Source organism: Rhyacophila brunnea, unplaced genomic scaffold (assembly GCF_057557595.1).
Source record: "Rhyacophila brunnea isolate RB1 unplaced genomic scaffold, BYU_Rbru_1.0 scaffold_18, whole genome shotgun sequence".
NCBI classification, from domain to species: Eukaryota; Metazoa; Arthropoda; class Insecta; order Trichoptera; family Rhyacophilidae; genus Rhyacophila; species Rhyacophila brunnea.
Window position 1 is genome coordinate 1,159,628 of NW_028232837.1, and position 17,763 is coordinate 1,177,390.

The following is a 17,763-nucleotide window of genomic DNA, read 5'->3' on the forward strand; positions in this document are numbered from 1 at the left end:
AGTGGGTACTGTGAGTGCCAAGAAGAAGAAGAGGAGAAAAAGGCAAGTGTTATTGTTTAGTGTCAAATATAATCCATTTATTTTTGAGGAATGACAATGGTATAGTGTGGTACATCACTGCCAGTTTTGATACTGAGTAGCCTAATTGACATTGGACCTGCCTGGTATATGTTATATCATAATATCCTTCGAGAGAAAATATGATGACATTTTGCGAGGATAATGACATGAGTGACATAATGTAGATTCGTTTTATTAATAGAAATACATTTTTTCGCAATGCATAAATAAACTAACATAACAAAATAATGAGTATTGGCTCAGCTTGAAGGAAAGGTGTCAATTTTCGGCTTATTTGCATGTCTTATGTATAGTAAATAAGTAATGAGAGATACTTCGATGAACAGTGGCGTGTCTAAAATAGTCTAAAAAATATTGTATGTATTTAATTAATTCATAATAAATTTATTTACAGGGGCCGAAATCGACCGAATCGCTATGCAAATCCTGTGAATTCCTCAGTAGTATTAAAAAAGAATTAAATTCAACTGTTCATCAATTCAATTTATTTTATAAACTGTTTATATTTTACTAAAATGTTAATTAAACGATCGTACAAGTAAAAATATTTGTAAGAACATAGTGGTGTCTTAGCGATGGTAGGATAGGGCATGCACTAATTAGCAGTTAGCAATTAGAGTTGATTTAGTAGAAATGAGATTTGTTTTCGCCCGCGGCGCCAACAATACGTGCCTGCTAGATATGCATGTCAGCAGTTTTAATATTTTACTGCATATTTTGCCCGTCTAAGATGAGTGCCAAACAATTGATATTTTGGAAAGTTAATGAGTGATCCGGTTTAAGCGTCGGCCTATAGCGTCGTGGGTCCTAGGTTCGAATCATAGGTCTGGCAAGTTCACATATTGTTTTTCAATTTGCGTATGAGTCATAGTATGGACCTAATGGGTTGAGCAAGTGGCTGACATCCATTTCTCGTAAAAACTAAATCTGTTAATACAAACCTCCACTCTAGTGTGGAGGCCCATATGATCTTATTAGAATCGGACATGGTCAAAGAAGAATTGACAAAATAAAATAAACATAAGACATAATCAATTTTTGTTACTAATATAATTTAAAAAGGTGATACTAATATTAATGTGACACTTTAACTTGGTGGTTTTTGGTGATTTCGTTGATATTATAACGTTGTTGTGATTAGCAGACCCTCCTTTCATCTTAAAAACAGTTGAGACTTTTTTTTTTGGATTTAATTCTCGTAAATGTTGAAAACTGCATCAAAATTGTGAAAGATCTTTATGCAATTTCAGAATATTTGTCTCTAACAGAAATCCAAAACATATCCAAATATAGCTCGGCGTGTTTAATTTTAAGACCGCGATCAGTTGAAATAAGCTAACTCTTTTTCGAATATTGTAAAATAAGTCAGATGAAAGAGTGGTTTTCTTACCCTGTAGTGAAGGATGGGAATTGACGTTGGATATTGTGTTCCAGGCAATGACATTATTAATGGACGACGCACTCAATACAGTAGCTAGCAAGTAAATTCGCGCATTCGTATGTATGCAATTTCCATTATGCGATATCACGCATCGGGAATTTATAGCAATATGACCTTTATTGTAATCGCGTTAGAGCAGTGTTTCTAATGCCAATGTTCATTTGAGCGAACCCGTTCGAACCGAACCATTCGGCAGACCCAACAAAAAGCATCAGGAATTTATAGCAATATCACCTTTATTGTAATGGCGTTAGAACAGATTATACCATTCGGCAGACCCGGCTATAAAGTGAGTGTCATTTTTTTTCCAGATGATTCGTCCATATTAATGTCATTGGTTCCAGGGTTTACAAAATGCTGTTTACTCTTGGTCGTGAATGATCATACTTTATAATAAGTCTAAATTAAAAAAAAACTTCGCGACACACTGGTTGATAATCACTGCTAGAAGAGGTACGCGATTTAAAAAAAAATATATGCAGTGATTATGCGATATACGTTTTTTAAACAATGTTAAAAAATGATAAGTATCATATTACTACAATGAAAAAATTCGATAATAGGTATATCAATTTTATTGTTATATATGTTACGCCGAATGTGCGAAATTGACTATTACATGAAATGGGCAAAATTTTGCCTAAATCATGAAAAATGCAAGCCCGTTGCCTTATTCATGAATTCGGCAAAATCTCTGCCAAGAGCGTGCATTCGGCAGTAATTTTTCTGCCTAGTTCATGCATTGGACAAATTAGATAGTAGCGCTACGGTGGTGTTTTTTGCAACTAAACCAAATGTGTCAAAATGCTCATGCATTGGTCAAAATAGATGGTCGCGCTCCGGTGGTGTTTTTTGCAACTAGTCAAACTAACCAAATGTGTCAAAAAATGTCATTGATTATATAAAAATATACCAATCGATAACTACAATGACGTTCATATCCATTTACTATGCCCAAAAAAAATCTAGAACTATAATAATATTATGATAATGGAAGAATTTTATTAAAAGGTATTTTCGCGATTTGATTCGCGCTTGGGTATCAATCGTGCAATTGTCGATTGTTTGTTTGTGATAGTTTGTTGACACTTTGTTAGCTAACCTCAAAATGGACATTCAGTTGAATTCAGAATTACAAAACCTAACCTAACCTAATAATACTAATATTATAGTATGTCCAATTATAACTAATAAAACCATCCGTATTAAATTTACTTTTTCTACTGTCATGTTGATAGTTTAAGAATTCCATACCCTGGCGAATTCACGCACTCGGCAGATAATTTACCTAATTCATGAATAAGGCAACGGGCTTGAGTATTACATGAATTAGTCAAAATTTTGCCCATTTCATGTAATAGTCAATTTCGCACATTCGGCGTAACATATACATGTTCCATGATATTAGAAAAAAATATAACCATTTGCGACAAAATATTTAAAATACATATTGTATTTTTACAGTATTAATAAGATGTTAAAAAAACACCATCTACTAAGTAAGCCCTTATACAACATCAGAATTTTATGGTTTATAATGTTTATATGTTTTTACACAGAAATTGTATTATTATCATTTTATTTTACTACAATGTTTTCTAAAATTTGTGTGCTCTCAAATAAGATGCCGCTACTGTATTTTGATATTTGAAACTGTTACCATTGTATTATCGTCTTTTATAAACACAATTTAACGGGCTTACAAACAAGCATTCTGTCATCGACTTTCTAACAGTAAACGCTGATTCTTGGAGACCATATTTTTTAATTGAATCTTCTCTTTTGCAAATTCATTTATCACTTTGAACAAAAATAACAACATTTTGTTTACCGCCAAATCAAAATGTGTCGGTAAAACAGTCTGTGATATTGTCACTATCAAGAAATTTTGAGTCAAAGTGCAAACATTTAAACACTTATTGCTTATTAAAAGTAATTTTTCATACTTTGTTGATTCCAATAATATTAAAATTAATTCTATTAATTTCTGAGTGACAAAAAGTTAGTTGAATCATTAATATAAACATATTATTTGTTTGACAAGAACGTCTTGCGCCATCTCTAATTTTCGACCAATAGGCGGCAGGTCGGATCGATGTTTGGTACATTATTGCGTAGAGACTTTCTGCAGGTTTCCGCGTATTGGACTTGTGTATCCAATTTTGCTCACCTTCTTTGGTGTAAACTGAATCATTTACGAGAGACAAAAGTGAGTATAAATTTGCGGTGTTTTAATTAATATTGACTCTACCTTATTTCCAAATGTTTCTTTTATACACGCGAGTTAGACAACTGTATTAACCAACATGGCGTCATGTAAATACAGACGTTTAAATCGTTAACTTGACGTTTCGTCGTTCCGATTAAGTTTTACATTTACGCGTATTGTAGTTTTCATTGAAATTAAGTTGATAACATATTCACAGATTGACTTTTATGTGTCAAACTCGCCTTTATTACTTCGTTTATAATAATTAACTACTCTGTGCCAGGTTATTGCAGTCTAGCTTGGTTTTTATTTATTTTTTTGCCGTGAAAACTATTATCTAAGGTAAGATTTGACAGTTCTTTTATAATACAATTGCGATGTTGTGATATTACATCATAATTCACTCTGAATCCGATTTAAATTAGCTGTGTTTAAATCTTTAGTTGTCAAAATGTTTTCGTATCAGTTAGCCATGCAATGTTCTGTCAAAAATTAAGAATGCACGTCCAAAATTCCTATTACGATTGCAATGCTATTACTATTTAAAAAATACAGTGTCAGCAAATCTAATCAATATGATGTCATGTGGATGTTTCATAATATGGATAAGCTATGAAAAGAATTTGGAAGGTGCTCGAATGAGATGCCCGATTGTTTTTTTTTTAGGTTATGGTTCTAATTCATTTTTAATTGGATGCGATCCCTACAGTGTGATATAATTTACCTTGGTACCTATTGAAAATAGGAAAAACTGTTAATTTATCGATCAATACATTGTGCTTCGGATACATATTAAGCTAAATAATGTTTGTAAGTAAGTAAATACCTACCAAAGCAGGTAGAATAAACTAAAATAACCCAAAATCCAACTCATACACAACAGTTTTGTTGGGGTCACTCGTGTGTGGTGTTCGATGTGTAGGTAGAGGATGATGATAATGACGAAGTCTACGATGTAGCGGGGTGAGATTTATTAGCAGCGTATCGGTACAATAGTATATAGCTAAGTACTCTGATTCGAGTGACATTGAGATAAATTGTTCTTCGTTATTTATACAATAAAAAGGTAGTACATTAACATTAAATTCTGTTACATAATCATATTAAACTAAATATAGAGTCAGCGTTTTAAATTGAGTAGCGAAAAGAAATATTATTTGTTATTACAGTTGTAAGAAAATACTATGAGAAATGTTTATTCAGCTCATACACCGTAATGGTATAAAATGCTGTGATATGATGTAATAATACACCGTCTCTTATTTCGCTTAATCGACTTGCTGGTCTAGCTGAGTTATTTACTGGAAACGGATTGGGAATATATTACTGCAAAGTAATTTGATATTTTTATAAACAATAGATATTCGATCGCTTATTATTCTGCAGCTACAGTTTCTTTGGAATTTAAAAATCAAAATAAATAGATGTACCACAATATTGTACAATGGGTTATAGGTACCGCAGATGACGCAGGTGATTTGGCGGAAACAGTTTATCCCATGTAGACAATTATATTAAATACATTTTTCTGTCAGCGCATATGCTTTTCGATTATTAATACACACTAAAATTAGGTTGGGGTAGATTAGGTTAGATTAGGTTAGATTGGGCTTGGTTAGGTCTAAAAAGAAAGTTATAAAAGGTCTACCAACATACAATGTAATACAATAAAAAAAAAAATATAATACACATTGAAATTAAAAAAGTACTTAATGATCATGGTATAACCAGTCTTTTGTAGGAGTAATAGAAATACTATCTTCCTCCAAGGTACCTAGCTAACCTTACCTTAATATTATTGAAATTATGTAATGGCGCTACTGTCCAGTATCTCTCCAATCGTCACCAACGTTGTTTTATACCACTCGGTTGGACACAGCGGTCTTTTTCTTCTCCGTCCAGTCGACGGACTCATGGTCTCCCGGCGCATTGTCGTCCCTCAAGTTTTGTCAGTGTTTAGCCGTTCAATGCGTTCTTTCCATGTTTTCCATCCAACATTTTTGAATCATTATAAATTTCACGATATTCAGCTCATCGCAGGCACTGTAAAGTTCATGATAAAACGGAGCACAGGGTTTATATCTTAGCCTTGTATATCAGTGTCTATCTCATGAGAGTTTTGTACAGTGATATATTTATTTTCTTTGATTATATAAACCGTAAAAGCACCAATTATTAATGATTATTATGCATTTTATTTTGTTTGTTAAATTTTTTGTTGATACCGATTGTCCGCATTTGCTCGAATAATGTCAAACACTATCCATCCGCACGTTCCGCAACTCAGTTAAGCCTCAATTACATTGAGCTTCTTTACGAGCTGTTTATTGGCGAATTTACAATCTGCCTGTAAAGTCGCCCAGTGTAATCATCGAATAAGCTAATAAGCAGGATGTAAACACTCTACCGAGAAAAGTTGAAAGCCGGTCAACTTTACACGCTACACGCCGGCGTGTGGGCCTACTGCGTCTGCGCAGTACCAACCTCCCGGTAAAAAAACGAACTACGTTCTGTCAAAATAGTCACTGGCTTCTCAGCGAATGGAAAGTTTTGTGTGTAATCATCAAATCGCAGTAGCTGATTCGCCCGCTTTTAAATTCGCCAATAAACAGCTCGTAAAGAAGCTCAATGTAATTGAGGCTTTATGTGTATAATGGCAAATGTGCTCGGGTGATGGTTGTTTATCACTACAAACTCATCTTCAGAATGACTCCAACAATAACTTAAGTACAATTTTTAAACTTAGTTTGAAACCATTATAATGGAGTTCTACCATGGAAACATGATTTTACTTGTTGAATAATATTATTTTCATATGATATAATAGTACCTACTTAAGAAGGTACCTTCTTATATGCAATGATAAAAAAAAATTTGCTGCGTAATTCATTAAATTTAAACAAAAGCTACATTGGAATGTCAATGCTTGAATTTTTCTTAATTAAACAGCTGAATTTACCTTTTTAATTTGTATGCACCTACCGAAATTAATGTCTAAATATCAACAGAGCATTAAGTAATTATTATGAAATTAAAATCTTGAATCATTATATTGCTGGCGGCTATTAATTATTTAAATGGTGCTATGTATCATCCAGATCGGTGGATGGTTGCATAATCGTCATCGAGGCCTTTGATCTTAAGCGTGTGCATCCGCATGCATATTATTCATTCATTTCTCGTCAGTGGCCGAAGGTTTATCTGCCAGAATTCTCTTGCAAATCCTGTGGGCAGCTGCAGCTCTTGGTCACTTGAATTTGATAATGTTAATCTTCGAGGCTTCATAACCTTTTGTTGTACGTGACTTTAAAATGATAATATGTCATCAAGCCAGATGTAATGTAGCTCTTAACTTTTTGTAACAGTAGACAAAACAATATCCAAGTCTAAAGCCTATAGAATTTGTTCAACAAAATGTCTTCAAGTGCTATTGGTTTCAGATAAAGGCTACAGTATGTTGTTTAACGGTGGCAATTATTGTTACATGTAAATTGTATGTAAAACATTTCACCGTGGCACAGTTCACTGTGAGTTTTCTTATCGGAAAGAGATGACCGTATACTATACAGTCTCCAATTTTATTAGATTCAATATGAACATTAATTCAATTTTCATAGCTGATATTGGCAAAATTCATGAATAATTCAAGAATGAAAACCTAACCTAACAAATAATCCAGTATATCGGCTATTTTTAAAATTTGTTTGCTGCTGGTTTCCTGTAAAGTGTAAACCGACAAGAACCGTGTTTTATTTAGACATGAATTTTATGTCAGTACTATACGACCCAAAGAAGTTGGACGGTCTTTAATATACGGCCATATTATTCCGATACAACATTTCACGGTGAAGTGTTATACGGCGACCTGGATACATACAAGTTTCTGAATACAAGCAATTATAATATGCAAATTGGTAACATAACTTTAGATCCATCAGACCATCGAATTCCCAAGTGGGCAATGAGAGCAAAACAAAGTCTGATCCCTTTTTTGTTGTCTGGCGGTTTTGATGGCCACCATCTGATCTAGGATGATCTAAACATTTTTTTCAAATGTTTTGTTTCACCATAATGCGATATGAATTTTCCATAACCAATTGACCTTCGCAGTTCATTACTGGATATGGCGCATTTAATACCAATGTTGATTGTTAACAACAATCAACATTCATGGTAATTCTTTAGAATCATCAACTACCGTTGTCCCTGCAGATCAATTTGGTCAAATCAATCCATGTTGAGTTTGAGTTTGTAGGGAAAGTTAACCTTTCCTGTTATTTTCCTCTTAATCCATAACTGATTCATATTTAATTTTTCGCTGCTTTTTTGTGCTTGTTAAAGGTGAATGCTCAGCCTACCAGAGGGATCTAGCGGAAAAATTCAAAGCATGTAATTCTTTTTGCAAAAATAAAAAATTAATCAAATTATGTTTCAAGCGATATACAGGAATTCAGTTTCAATTCTGAGTATGTGACGATATTCCCAATATATGTCATTGTGTGTTCAAACATATTTATATGTTTAAAATAATTCATTTACGTTAAACGTTTACGTAAAATCCCGTTTAAAGCGGGACGTCCAAAGACATCATTTTTGGACGAGCGGCGTTCTTTTCATGGAAAAGTTCACGTCTTAAGACGTCATTGGCAGCCATCCGGTTAAGCAAACTTAACTTATCTTAACTTAATTAACTTATCTCGGCTTATTATTACATAATATTATTTTATTGTTATGGTTATCATTAAAATGTTATTTAACTAATTCTCTCAAAGGTATGGAAGAGATTCATAGTTTTATATTTAATTTAAATCTGCTTAACTATAGAAATCCTTTTTATTTATATTGAATCAAGCTTCAATGTTGTGACCATATCGAAACCAGAGCTATAACCATAAAATAACATGCAATATTAATAAAACAATTAAAAATGTAAATCATCAATATATTGCGTAATGTTTAGTATTTATCTACTAAATTCCTATTGTCTGCTGAGCATTCATTATAATTACAATTTCAAACCTCTTTGTTATTTTGAATTATTGTAAATCTATATAATTTTAATGTGGCAGTGACCTTGTAGATATCCAGTTTGGTGATGTAAAAAGAAGAGCGTTACATAATAAAAAAAAGAGATAATGCAACAAATTGATTATCTTTTTTTATACTGTGTATAGTTATCATAAAGCGCAGGACACTTGCATACTTTTGAAGCAATGACTCCAATACTTTTGACAAAGTGCAGCGGATGAATATGCCTATCGATGTTTTTGTGACTATGCAATATTAAGTTATAACAATATTCAGCGCCGATTCTTGGACAGAGTAAAGTCTTTTTAGGTCAAACAACGTATGCAGTCCTCAAAAATTCCACGTACCAACTTGCGAGTAAATTAATCCTAGTAAGTAAATTAAGTCGCTGATAAATGTATAAATTTAAATTATTCTACCTTTGCTGCTAACAGCTTGCACCTGTATAGGCGGGCGATCAACTTCTAGAAGATAGGGATCTATTTCAATTTTTTTTTTTAATATATCGTGGACATTACAAATTATAAGTATAAGACGTTCACAACATGACATTTAGAAACAAAGATATATAAATATAACAGTATTACATAAAAAAAGAGATAGATCTGTAGATAAATTAGATAGGTACAAGGAAGTACACCGGATGAGTTAAGCAGACCCTATTTTAAGAATTTATAAAACAATGTCCACCTAAACTCATTCTCACGTAGGTGGAATATATCAACACCCGCAGCAATTTCGTGGAACATAGTTCTATCGATTTGCGTGGGTGTTAGTTTACAGTAAAATATAGTTTAGGCCATTAAACTTTTACTGTCGTAGATTTAAACAACTTTTTTTCAGAATACTGTAAAAACTGTCTAATTTTAAGTAGATGTTAGGAATTTAAAAACAACAAATTTACAATGTTTGTAGTAAATATGACGTTTGTAAATTTTTCTGTTGAATGGACACGAATTACGAGGTGTTTGATGATTGATTTTTGCAATTATTAGATGTGTTAATGGTGCAAGAATGTTACACAAAAATAGATGTTCGATAATATTTACTAGTGTATTCAATAAACATCAATTTTTATTGAGATAGATGAAAAGTTTTGCTCGTGAACGTGATTTTTCAAAGTTTGGATATTCAAAGTTAGTTATGAATCATTGTAAGGTTACATGTATGTTGTACGTATCACATTTCACCATATTATCACACAGTGTCCTACCAGAAAGAAATGGCCATATAGTAAGTATCACAATAAAAAAATGACTTATTGTTTGTGTTGCATTGCAAATATTTATTAGGTTCAATACATTAATTTGATAATGACAGGTACGATTTGATACTTACGACTCTTATGAGCACCTACTTGCAATGTATTTTTAATATATTTTCTTCTGTCCTTACCTTGTCATTTTTATTATGTATTTTTAAGTGTTTTATTTAGACATGATTTTTATCTCAAACGTTCCGTTGACATCTTTTTGTGGGATGTTGAAATGTTTCCGTTACAACATCTCTCAGTGAACTGTGATACGGCCGACTACATACATACAATTCTGGACACGGGATTGTAAACCATTAAATTATGTATATAATAAAGGTTTCAACCAGCTGAAATCAGTTATCAATGATCGCACAGCTTGCATAATTTAAGAAAATATAAAATATTCGAAGTCAATTAATTATACCTGTTTTTGAAAAACCTTGCATGATGTGGGCACGGTTATGGAGACATACTAAGGTTTAGTTGCCAATCTTTGATAGATGACGCTACAGCAAGAAGAAGAAATGTTGAAATAATGCCGTTGTATTAATTAATATTTGTATTTGAATTGCAGATGCCGCGCGCACGTAAAAGGCACCACTCTCCGTCGCGTTCTCGTACCCGGTCGCGTTCGCATTCCCATGACCTGAAGCGTCGACGTCAGGACGACTCGCCTCCGGAGTCTTCGTACCGCAAGCGCTCCAAGTCTCACAGGTATTGTGCGCTCTATATTTTTCATTTGCGTTATTCTATATTCTATACATAAGTGGAAAATATTTATAAAACGTAACTCAATAGAGGTGAATCCTATTTTATGCATATCATCTAAAGTCTGCAGTACTTTGTACTCTTCATTTTCATGTAAACACTTAGTGGCCGTTTCAACTTCATAGATTAATGCAGAATAATTTGTTAATATTGTGACAGTCAATTAAAATCAATCAACATTTAGAATCAGGTGATTAAGAGAATAGATTGATTTTAATTGAAATACGCTAGTATAAAGCATTCTTTTTCGGCCGTGTCCGCCCTTTAGCTGGAGCATATGGACACCACACGGTGCCCACAAGAATCCTTGTCGCTCGCCAGTCTTCTTGCATCATTTCAGGTCATACCGGCATCCCGTAGATCCGCTGTATACACTATAGATTATATTGAGTGGCCTTCCAGGACGGCGGATTCCGGTTGGCTTGAATAACAGGCAAGCCATGTTGGAGTTCTCTTCTGGCATCTGAAGCACGCGGCCGACCCGTGTCCAACGTCGCCCCTTCACTCTCAGCGTGATGAGAGGCTGCTCAATTCATTTTCTTATCTCCTCGTTACTCCTAAAGTTACTACCAGTGCACACCCAGTATTTGTCGCAATCATTGTTCTCACAGCTCAGTATACGGTTGTTCTGTGCCTAAGGTGCCATGATTCGTTACCCTAAAGCAGTCGGAATGCAAGCGTTGAATACGTGGTATAAAGCATTAGTATGATTATTGTTTATGATACTATCATAATAATTTTAATTGCTGAGGATTAAACAAGTACATACAACTGACATAATTAAAAAAAGTAGTTAGGAACAGTTTTTTCTTCACCACATTCTTATTTATGCGTGAAACAGGATTTAAATATGAAGTTCCTTTTTGATGAAAAATTGTAAATAACTAGTCTAACTGGCGTATGCATATAACAGCTAACTGCATTCAAGCTATTTAATGCAAATTTGCATGCATAAACCTAAATAGCATCAGTTGAATAGTGACATCACGTCTCTGACGTAATACGGGTCATGCCGAGACTAATGTTACCAATTTTTAAATTTTGATTCCCCGATAATTAATTTAAAATATTGAAATTGTGAATTGGTGTAAAAATGTCCAAACGGTACCATATAAATTTAATAATTATCATGTACTTTAAATAATTTATTAGTTATGACATCATATTTATTTTATACTTCTAACAATATAAATATTTATTTAAGAATCGAGTGGCCACACTTTTGTCTCGCAGCTAACTTCATTTATGTTATGAGATGACGTGTTATTGACTGCGAGAATTCCGTCCTCCTAATGTACTGAAATGAAATGGACGACGTCCTAATGAAATGAAAACGGATCTAATTATTATCATTTATAATTTATACCAATCAACCTATGACAGTCTTACCAGTGTGTTTGAGATTTTAATCTTGTTGATTTCAGTTTGGGTGATATTTTGAAACAATGCAGACTGCTTCCAATTGCATATATAATATCTTAAATAAAGCAGTAACTAGTAGGCTGATATTATTATGTAGTACCTATTTAATTGTAATGTTACGTAAATCCACCTTATCCATGGAAAATATTGCATTTTTTATGACGTCTGTAGTGAGTGATCGAACCACGGGAGCATTGTATCTAGACTATGGATTAAAATTCATGATGTGTTTTTTAAACGGCACAATTATTGTTTAAAGTTCGCAAATGCTCTACCGAATCTACAAAATTGATGGGTTCTTAATTATAATTATATGTATTACATATATTATTGTATAATGACAATTCTACCCAACAAAAAACTTGTAATGAATTCATTTTTGCCGACTCTTTACGTATATAAGTATGCTCCTGTCATGTGTCAAACTGACAGGAGGTGGACCACCATGTTTCATTTTCGTGCGCATTCCTGTGCGCATCTCATTTTTTATAGGTTTCTTATTCGGCCGATAAACCGCTTACTACGTTGAGTGCGGTTCAAAAGTGTATGAACACGGCAGTAAAAAGTATCAACTTGATAGCCGACCGAAAAACTTTGTTAAATGCAATGAGTGCTCTGAAGTATATCTGAATTCTAGTGGCACACTTTCTTGTCCTTTTTTTGGTGCACTATTAATTATTTTGAGCTTGTGCAGAAGAGACAGTGTTATTTGCCTCGTCGAAAGACGATCGAAACGACATCCGATGTGACTGGGGTCATTATGTATATTTTTCTACGTCTCCACATGATGATAATTATTGCCATTTATTTAAAAATAGTGATTTTATAGCTAAGGGATATTTGGGCCGGTATTCCCAGTAATATTTTTAAAGGTATCAATACCTTTTTTTTTCTTAGGTATAACTATTTTATTCATAACTTTGGAATACATCCCATTGAGAATGACGTGTGAATGAATGTGTATAAATGTCATTATTTTAATAGCAACCCTAATTTGAATGTTTTGGCTCGACTTCCTCCTCGGTCCTCCTTCGAAATATTTTTAAACAGAAATATAGCCGAACTTGGTTATTACGAGGAAAATGGGACCGACTGAATTTGCTCGTTATAAGCGTTACTCGTTATATCAGAGAATAGTTATTTTTAAATGAGCAGTCAACACAAAAAGTCGCAATTCAAACAAAAATACACAATTAGAATTTTTCCCCGAAACAAGCATGGCATTCATAAACTACAAAAGAAGTTGTTTATTGTAATGAACGCTGGTAGGTACCTACTTCACAAACCTTTTAAAAACCTTCACAATACTTTTTGTATTGTGTTGTGAATTTGAATACTAACATAACATAATATACATGGTTCAGAAATATTATCCTCTCTTAAAACATATATAACATAAAATATAAATTTTTAAATAAAAAAGATTTCAAGTTCTACACATTTATATTTTTATAAAAATCGATGTTTTTTAAAATAAATATAAAAAATATTAAAACGATCAATTAGTCAAAAATCTAAACATTAAAAAATTGAAAACTTAATAAACTAAATTTTAATAATAAATATGACCATAAAATATAATGTAATAATAAGATGGGACCCTGAAACAATTTCACATTTTTTTACAATTTTAAGTTTTCTTTGACTTAAAAAAAATCTTTTTAATGTTTTCAGAAACATATTTATTAATTAAGACAGTTGAAATTGTAAATTATCATAAAATATCTCAAATTGCAAGCTTCGTATTTTTCCGCTAGGTGCCTCTGTTGGTATAAGGATCCCCCTTAACTGTGTAATAGTATTGTTTTGTACTGCATCTTTCATGATGCTGTTGAGCTTATTTTGAAAGTGTATTCAGAATGTTTTTTCAATTTTAATTTAGTTTCTGAATAGCTTTATCATACACGATTTTCGGGGAGAATTCTACGATTCTACTGCTGCAAATATTTGATGGCAATTAAAAACCCTTTAATCTATCGCTTCATATTATTGCGGGGCCCAAAGTTATATAGGGCACGAGACCTGATTGGGTCCGATCGCCCTCTGACTGGGCCTGCATATTTATAGGGTATTATTTATACTATCGACCAAAGGTACTTGATGGAATTTGAATTTAAATTGTAACGGATTTATGTTTTGTACTATTCCTTTTGAGTCGTTTTTTGGTGAGTATACACAGTGCCTGAAGATGTCGAAAGGCGAAACCCGGGTCGCAAAAAACAACTCAAATGAAATAGTACAAAACTTAAATCCATTAGAATTATAGGGTATTGATTGTGTCAATTTAGGAACTGTACATTTAAGTTTAAGACATTAATAATTATATGCAATCTGGGATGGGATTGTGCTCCATTTTTATGTGTTTAAATATGTTTTTCTGTGGGCCAAAAATGGTGAAATTAACTCCATACCGTTGATGCCGCAATCATTAATAATTGACGCATTGCTCTTTTTCAATAGGCAGTGAGGAAGTTTTCAAACAATCCTCACTAATCTTGCATAATAAAAATATGACATTCATAATGTAATTTTTTTATCACAATTTTGACCTTTATAGCAATATAATATTTTACTGAAGAATTTTGAGTTTATAAAAAATATTATTGTAAAAAAAAATATTGTCTAATGCCATCTATGATTGGAAGTACGAATTCACACATTGTTAATGTATGAATATTGTTATCGTTTAACAGATGGCGTTTAATTAAAATAATATATTGTTGATTTTAAATTTTGATTAATTATGTATTATCCAATATTAATTAATGAACCTAGTAATCCTTTTTTTTTTTAAATCTATCTTGATATCTGATATTCAATATTATGGGGGTTAATGAATTTTTTACATGCTTACAATAATTGGAAAAAAGGTGGGAGACAAATTGATGTTGATTTTAATGATTTCTGTATAGATGGTAGTATAGTTTTGACAAATATGTACATAGGTACATTGTTTGAGCTTGTAAAACTTAATTTGGTTTTACCTTCATCATTTGTAAGAGCCTAAGAAATATACTTATTTTATTGTTGATTTTTTGTATTCAATGAGACTGGGCAGTGTGCTTTAACAATTAATCTAACAATGCAATCATTAATTACATTGATTTTTCCTAACAACGCATCTGTGTTATTATTTCAAACTTTGTTAATATGGGCCACCATCTTTTTAAATTTTGTATTAACAATGTTAACTATAGTTTATAGACGGAGGCAGGATCTTCAAATTTTAGTTTTAACAGACACTTTAACTTGTTAATATTTTTTAAATCCTTGTATAATTTTTATGTACACCGATAAACCTCGTAATTTTTTTGATGGTGCTATATTACGGAATAATTGAAACCATAGGTTCTTACGGCACGTCTGGTCTTCGTGTGTCTTCTTAATTTCTAAATCTTGAAGAAAGTGGTGGCATTTCTCTTCACACTTACTCCCAGCGTATCCGCAGTATCGTGACACATTTTTTCACTTAGGTTACCACTGAAATTTTTAAAAATTCTGTAATATATTATGAACTTAATTGCCACTTTTGCGCTTACGACAACTAAAGTTGTTGATAAATAAATCATCATCACTACAGTCCAATGTGGGCCTTGGAAACTTCTCCACTTCTTCTTGTCTGCTGCAAGGTCCTTCCGTCCCATTAGCCGTGGTCTGTTTCTACGCAGCTCAACCACTGCAATCTAGGTTTCCCTATTCTTTTTAGCATGGATACATGCGTTTGTCTTGACCTCCTGGGCGGATTCGTTACGAAAAATCGCACAAGCGTAACGACAAATAAAGTCACAAAAGTAGCGTCGCCGCGAGACTCCAGTCGGTCGCGAACGGCGTTTCGGGAATGACGTGTAAACCCGCGCCCCGCAATTTATTTTATTTTCGTTCGAATTTGGACAACCAACATTCAGAGAATCAGTAGGTTATGATTAATTATAATTAATCATGTTCCACGTTTAATAATTTTAACCGTCAGGGTTTAATTTGGCTTTTTTCCCTTCTGGTTTATTGAACAAGATCTTTTTAGGTGATTAGGTGTCTTCCATCCTTAAGATATGAATCAATCTGCTGTCACGTGTGAGGCGACAGAGGGATCATTTTATATCACGTATCGTTCGTGGTCCATGTCCATACCCTTTTCACCATATTACATAGGATGATAAACAAATAAACAAGACGAAATCCCATTAAGAAATTTTATATCATCATCATCATCATCAGCCTGAATCTATCCACTGCTGGATGAAAGCCTCTTCAAGTTGCTTCCACTTCTCTCGGTCCTGTGCATTGCGTTGCCACGTACTTCCGCAGAACTTTATCATTTCATCGATCCTGCGGCCTCTAGGGTCTACCTTGTGGACGTTTTGTACTTCTTGGATACCACTGGATGACTAGATTTGTCCAACAATTGTCTCTTCTTCGAGCTATGTGTCCAGCCCATCTCCATTTAAGGCTTTTAATAAAATCTATTACATCGCAAACCCTTGTCTGCTTCCTTATCCACTCATTCCTCTTTTTGTCCTTTCGCGTTATGCCCAGCATGCACCTCTCCATACCACGTTGTGCTACTCTGAGTTTCTGGATCTCTCTTTTACTTAGGGTCTATGTTTCACACGCATATGTCATCACGGGAAGCACACACTGGTTGAACACTTTGCGCTTTAGGCACAGTGGAAGGTCACTTTTGAAGATATTATTCAGGCGGCCAAAAGCACTCCAGCCTAGCTTTACTCTGCGAACAATTTCATCAAATATACATCCATCTATAGACACTTGTTGTCCCAGATAGATGTAGCTTTTCACCTGTTCGAGCTGAGTGCCATTGATGAGGATATCTCTTTTTGGCCTGCAAAGCAGTTGAACATGACTTTCGTCTTTGTTACATTTATTTTCAAACCTACTTTGTTGCTTTATTAAATTAAAAATTAAATTTTATATAATAATTATTATTTTGATAGCAGTTTGGAATGTGGGTATTATAGCCAAAAACAATCACACTTAAATCCCACTATTTAAACTTATAAGATGTTATCCATTAATATTCATTATCTTGGTGACATTCAATGCATTATTTTTAATGCATTTAATCGGTAATCTTTTTGATATAATTTTATTACGCTACTTATTGGCTGTCAATGATTGATATCGTAATCTGACTAATGTTATAAAAAAATACACGTGGGGGCTTATATTAATAGCGAAAAAAATAATTTAATGTGTATATCTCTCTCAATTCATTTCCTCATCGACATTTGTGTTTTGAAAAAACACACACTTAATCTTGATCATTGCAAAAATGGTTGAAGTCATGTTATTATGGTTTTTTTACGACATAAAAAATCAGAACGTATTTTATAAAGTGGAATGATTTGACTTTGATTTAAATTCTTGGTGATTCAAATATGTAGGCATAACATATTAATTGAACTGGAGTTTATATGGTAGAACTCCATTGTAATAGTTTTTCTCAACAACAAAAATCGTTTCAAAGCCATTAGGCAGAACTTAATATATTTCTTTTTAAAACATCCTACGATTGGCTTGACACTAGGTACTAGCCAATCT

The 17,763-nt window shown here is 33.1% G+C and overlaps 1 protein-coding gene and 1 long non-coding RNA gene across 2 annotated transcripts in view; both read left to right on the top strand.

Annotated features, from left to right (window-relative positions):
* Nucleotides 1-17,763, top strand: part of LOC147073085 (uncharacterized) — a 692,917-nt gene that overhangs the window by 356,368 nt on the left and 318,786 nt on the right. The window lies entirely within an intron of this gene.
* The window catches only part of LOC147073089 (uncharacterized), a 251,223-nt gene continuing 237,056 nt past the window's right edge, over nt 3,597-17,763 (top strand). The window contains exons 1-2 of the mRNA XM_085945226.1: nt 3,597-3,731; nt 10,589-10,728. Of these exons, the coding sequence (XP_085801352.1) occupies nt 3,618-3,731; nt 10,589-10,728 (254 nt within the window). The 5' untranslated portion in view covers nt 3,597-3,617. The remainder of the gene's footprint in view (nt 3,732-10,588; nt 10,729-17,763) is intronic.